The sequence below is a fragment of the Loxodonta africana genome, chromosome 7 (genome assembly GCF_030014295.1).
Source record: "Loxodonta africana isolate mLoxAfr1 chromosome 7, mLoxAfr1.hap2, whole genome shotgun sequence".
NCBI classification, from domain to species: Eukaryota; Metazoa; Chordata; class Mammalia; order Proboscidea; family Elephantidae; genus Loxodonta; species Loxodonta africana.
The window spans coordinates 82,525,974-82,531,797 of record NC_087348.1 but is presented as its reverse complement, the minus strand read 5'-3'; the positions used below and the strand labels follow the sequence as shown (position 1 = coordinate 82,531,797).

At 42.0% G+C, this 5,824-nt stretch overlaps 1 protein-coding gene across 1 annotated transcript; it reads right to left on the bottom strand.

The window, feature by feature from the left end:
- Nucleotides 1-624: 624 nt before the first annotated feature.
- LOC100656358 (olfactory receptor 51I2-like) lies at nucleotides 625-3,315 on the bottom strand. The gene has a single exon (XM_003421563.3). The coding sequence runs from the start codon at nucleotides 1,567-1,569 to the stop codon at nucleotides 625-627; it is 945 nt and encodes a 314-aa protein (XP_003421611.2). The 5' UTR covers nucleotides 1,570-3,315.
- Between the last annotated feature and the right edge of the window lie 2,509 nt (nucleotides 3,316-5,824).

Sequence of the window (5,824 nt, the reverse complement as noted above, 5' to 3'; positions counted from 1 at the left end):
GATAGCATATGATTTTTTCATTCAATTTTTCTCTTGGTCTTAAACTTCTAAATTTCAGGTGTTATATGATTTATATTGCATGATTAGTGGCAAATATATAGTGTTTTCCATTATATAGTACTCAGGGATACTCTGAATCATTTCAAACATGTAGACTTGATCACAACTATAATATATCTTTACTTTTCAAAGTTTAAGGATATTTAGAACTATTATCCTTTTAAAGTTTTAGGTTAATACCTATAATCTCAGGCCACATAATCCCTTAGTATAATATGGTTTACGTGGATACAATAGTTTTGTCTGTTTGTTTTGAAGAAGATCTATCTGAAAGCATAGATGTTAGTAGTATAACAAAGGACCTAATCAAAGATCCTCTTATTTGTTGGGTCTCAGAGAAGTTTGTAGTAACCTGTGACATGGCTAATTACAATGTAGGGAAGCCCAATGTTTTGAGCTATGGTTTATTGCCAGGCTACATCATATAACTAATGCTAGATACCCCATTGTAGGTCCATATACAGGAGATTGAATCCACCAAAGGACTAGCCAGACTGGCTCAGCTAAACATTACCAGTAACAAAATTCATAGAGTATCTGACTGTCCAGAAGGTCTCTCACTGCTCAGAGCTTGGCTTCTAATGACATCTTACTTAGCCTCGTTCTGATCTCCTTAGTCTTGATGGGATAGATAATTGGATTGAGCATCGGAGGGACAAAGAGGAAGACTATGGACATGAACTTGTGCACATTCTCAGGTGCATGCTTCCCAAATCGGTGCACCATGGACATGCTAACCATGGGCACGTGGAAGATGAGCAGAGCACAAATGTGTGACACACATGTGTTAAGTGTCTTAAACCTCTCCTCCTGGGAGGCGATGGCCAGCACAGAGCGCAGTATGAGCACATAGGAGAGAAGGATGAGCACTGAGTCTACACCGAAGGCAGAGATGACAATGAACAGACCATACATACTGTTGATGGTAGTATCTCCACAGGGCAGGTGGATCAAGTCTGGATGCAGGCAGTAGGGATGGGTCAGTATGTTGTCCTTACAGAAGGGGAGCCTTTTCAGTAGGAAAGGCAGTGGGAAAACCATGCAGAAGCTGTGAATGATGACAGACACACACATGTAAGTCACATAGCTATCAGTGAGCACTGTGGAATATCGCAAAGGATTACAGATAGCAACATATCGATCATAACTCATGGCCAGAAGAATCCCAGACTCTGTCCAGGAAAAAAAGTGAATAAAAAACATCTGGACCAGGCAGGCATCAAATGGAGTCTCTGGAGCATGAAAGCACAGGGCAGCCAGGACAGTGGGCAATGTAGAAAAGGACACACCCAGGTCATTGACAGACAACAGGGACAGGAAGTAGTACATTGGCTGGTGTAAGCTTTGCCTTTCCTTTATGATGAAGAGAATCAGGGTGTTTCCCAGGATGGAGACAGCATAAAGGAGCAGGAATAAGGTAGTCAGCCAGTGGTCCAGGCCCTCCATCTCTGGGAAGCCAGTTAATGTGAAGCTTGTAGCCCTTGAGATGTTAGTCCCAAAGCTTCCCATGGGGTCTCTGAGAAGCCTTTAGGGAAATAAAACCAGAGTGAAGAGATGTCAGACAGTGGAAGATGTGAAGACCAGGACAGGTCACTGTCCTCAGAATGGGAGGGGCAATGATGTTTAGATTCCAACTCCAAAGATCATAGAAGAGCCAGAAAGAGGCAAGTCAGGAGTCGCTGGCTGTACCTCAGGCCTTCTGCAGTCTGAAGCATCCATCATAGGCTCCAGCTCCTTTACCAAAGAAAATGTTTTCTTCTTTTTTTGGATATTACTCCTTACTTCTCTGTGTTCTTTACATAGGTTCAGATCTCTGTGTTTACATAGGAACAATCTCTGTGTTCTTTACATAGGTTCAAATCTTTCTCCAATGACAAAAAATGATTTCTCCCTTGCCCTCTACTAGTTCTGAGCCACCGTGATCTCCAATAACTGAGGTACAATGTCCCCTTCCTGAAGTTTTCCCTTAACACTCTCCTCCCACTGATTTATCCCCTCTGTGCAAGCAGCAACACTTTTTGTCTGTTTTGAACTGTCTCTCCTCTCTTGCTTCTCAAGTGCACTCCAACTCTTCACTCTCTTTTGATTGCTTTAGGAACCCTGGTGGTACAGTGGTTAAAGTGCTGGACTGCTAACCAAAAGGTCTTCGCTTTGAATCCACAGGCCACTCAGTAGGAGGAAGATGTGGCAGTCTGCTTCCTTAAAGGCTTACAGCTTTGGAAGCCCTATGGGGCAGTTCTACTCTTTCCTATAGGGTCCCTAAGAGTTAGCTCCTCACTTACTCAGCAAGGGACCAGGCTGTCATGCTCCTCCACTCCTGGTTGATCTTGGCTTTTCTCTCTTGCATGTCCATATGATTATTTCTTTTTTGTACCCCACGGATCCTCAAGCTATCCTGCATATTAGATTAAAAGAAGAGCTTTTAAAAATCACTTCATCTAGGCCACACCCATACCAATTAAATCAGACTCTCTGCTGGTAGGACTTTGGAATCAGTACTTTTTAATAACTTCCCAGGTGATTCCAATATGCAGTCAAATTTGAGAACCAAGTGTTTAGGTCTCTCCCGTCAGCATTCAGTTATGCTTCATTTCCCACCAAATTCCTCTCACTGCAAATCAATTTCAGGAGCCATAAATATAAAAAAAAAAAACCCAAAAACTATTGCCCCTATATGTCCTCGTTATCGACTACTTCTCTGCTCCTGCTTACAACTAATGTTCTCAAAATTATTTTCATCTTGTAATATCCTACCTGTCTCTCCTCTGTATGTCAATGACTCCTGAACTTATTTCTCTACTTTGGACTTTTTGTGTAGGTATACACTCAAACATCCAACTCCCTACTTGACTATCAATTTTAATAGCTCCTTGGCATCACAAACATAACAGACAAAAGTGAAATCTTTGTCATTTACCATCTTTGCTCCTCTCCAGTATTCATCTTGTTAAAATCCAGCACCATCTAGCCAGGTGCTAAAGCCAGAAAAGCCTATGAGGCATCCTTCATATCTCTTATTGCCTGTCCTTACAGATTTAATACCTCACTATCTTTCTAGTTTGTATTTAACCCTGTCCTCTCCTCTCCATCTCACTACCACCTGCAATGCATCCCACAGTGTCTTTAACCAGGATGTCTATAGGAGCTATCTTGCTTATTACCTGGCTTAGTGTCATGCCTCTCTCTAATCCATTACCCACAGACCAGCCAAAATATTTGTTTATAATATAAATCAAATAATGATACATTTCTACTGAAAACCCTCCAGTCGTCTACCTTAGCTTTTGAAATAAGGATTTAAATATCCTTACCACGGCATATAGCAGTATCAGCACTACCTGGGAACTTGTTAACTTTGAATTATTCTAATCATTCATTACTACTCTGTTTATGGTTGTATGTCCCTGTTATACACTTTCACATATGTTTTTCTTTATGGTGCTTAAATCATTTAGAATTATATCTGTTTGGTTACTTGATTAATGTCTTTCTTCCCCAGTAAATTATAAACCCATTGCAGTTGAGTTGATTCCAACCCATAGTGACACTATAAGACAGAGTAGAACTGCCTCATAGGGTTTCCAAGGCTGTAACCTTTACTGACGCAGGTTGCCATGTCTTTCTCCTGCAGAGCAGTTGGTGGGTTCAAGCTGCCAGCCTTTAGGTTAGCAGCCAAGTGCTTAATAATTGCACTACCAGGGCTCCTTCAGTAAAGTGTAAGCTCCAATAATTTTCTGTTTTCTCTTATTATTTAATTCATTAGCAAAATTATTGGGCATAGAGCCCTGAATGAACTATCCTAGGAAGCAGGTATTATGAGTTATATTTTTTGGTGTAAAATCAATTTGGATAAGTAAAATAACTCTCCGAACATCTAACAACTGAATTTTTATCTCAGCTTTGCCACATACGAGCTGTGATTTTGTTTAACTTCTTCATACCTTCCTTTCACACCTATGACATAGGAAAAACAATACAGAGTAATGTTAAAAGTTCGTATTCAGGTCCCTGGTTTAAGATCTGTACTAAATAAATGACAGCCAATAAAGAGGTGATGAAGAAGGACATCTAGGGGCTGAAGGCTTAGAGTCCCTGGGTGGCATAAATGGTTAAGCAGTTGGCTACTAGCTGAAAGGTTGGTAGTTCAAACCCACCCGGAGGCAACTCAAAGAACTGGCCTGGCAATCTGCTTCCAAAGGTCACAGCCTTGAAGACCCTGTGAAGCACTTCTACTCTAGCTGGCAATTAGCAACAGCAAAGGGGCAGAATGTACCTGATTCCCTTTCCATACTGCCCTTCCACTTTCAGTTTCTCAACCAAAGGCCATCTTATGCCTCAGCCTTTTACCCACTGTAGATGAGAGTATTGGAGTCTGAATTAATCGAACTGAAGCATTCATACCAAACAAAACCTTCAGAAAATGCCTCTTTGAGCCAGGTCTACACATTATAGAAACTACTGAGTAAAGCAGAAGGAGTGAGGCCAGGATGGTGGGATTTCAAGTACCAAGGGCTACAGGTGAAGAATATGGGTTTGGGAACAGAGGTGGGAGCAAAATTTCTTAAGCTTAGTCATGGACACCCTCTCCTTCTTCAAACCTTTAGACCCTAGTCGCTTTAGGATTTTGAGGCTACAGATGAGGTTGCATAGCCTCTTGTGAGGAGAGAGCTAATGTCCAAACTCACTTCCCCAGGGCAGCTCTAGTGGATGGGTTGAGAGAGGCAGGTGAAGTGTCTTCTGAAGAGGAAAAATACTGAGGGCTCCACACATTCCGCATACAGCTTCACTGCCAGCTTCCACTCCCTCTCTGCCCTGACCTCTATAAAGCTGTCTCTTAAAGTCTCCCAGGGCCTGGCAAGTCCAGGGCCCCAGTGAGGTGGCCGGGGCAGCAGGGGATGCAAAGACCCTTCCATAGATGGTTCCTTTGTGCCTGGCATTTCTCCCGCTCAGAGGTTTCACAGAAATTAAGAGATAGGACTGGGTGAGCCCGGAGTGTTCAACCTTTTCAGCCCTTCATTTTATAGAGGACCAAGTGAGACTGAGAAAGAACCCATTCAGTAAGTAAACAACAGAGCTGAAAGTGAATTCCAGGCCCTCTAACTCTCACTGGTTCCCACATTAGAGCTTTTCCCCCTAGCCTCGCTGTATCCCATATAAATTTCTGGAGCAAAATGGCAGAACCACTAAAACCTAAGTTGTTGGAGTCCATAAATAGGGAAACTATCCTCTTTTGCACAGGTTTTTACCTGTTTTCAGGAACTCTGGTATTGTAGTAGTTAAGTTCCTAAGTGCTAACTGAAAGGTTGATGATTCAAACACACCCAGTGGAGCTGCAGAAGATAAAAGCAGGCTATCTTCTGTAAAGGTTTACAGCCTAGGAAATTCTGGTAAGCAGTTCCACTCTGTCCTTTAGGGTGGCTATGAGCTGGAATCTACTTGAAGGTACACAGCAGCATGTCAACTTTAACACTGAAAGCTCTGTGCCTGGTGAAGCTGCACAGTCACAGGAAAACTCGGACAGTTTTTACCTTATAGACAGGGCTAGATTCAAAATAAACTCTTTCCCTATTTCATTGAGTATCCCTTAGAAAATGACTTAATTTTTTGAATTTTAAATTCCTTGTTTACAAAATTGAAGTACACATACCTACAGATGGAGGTAAACGTGAAACTTAACATCACATGGTAAGTCCATATGAAACAAGAACTATTGCCAATTTGTTATCTGCCAGGAGGGAACTCGAACAGAAGGTGCAATCTGAGG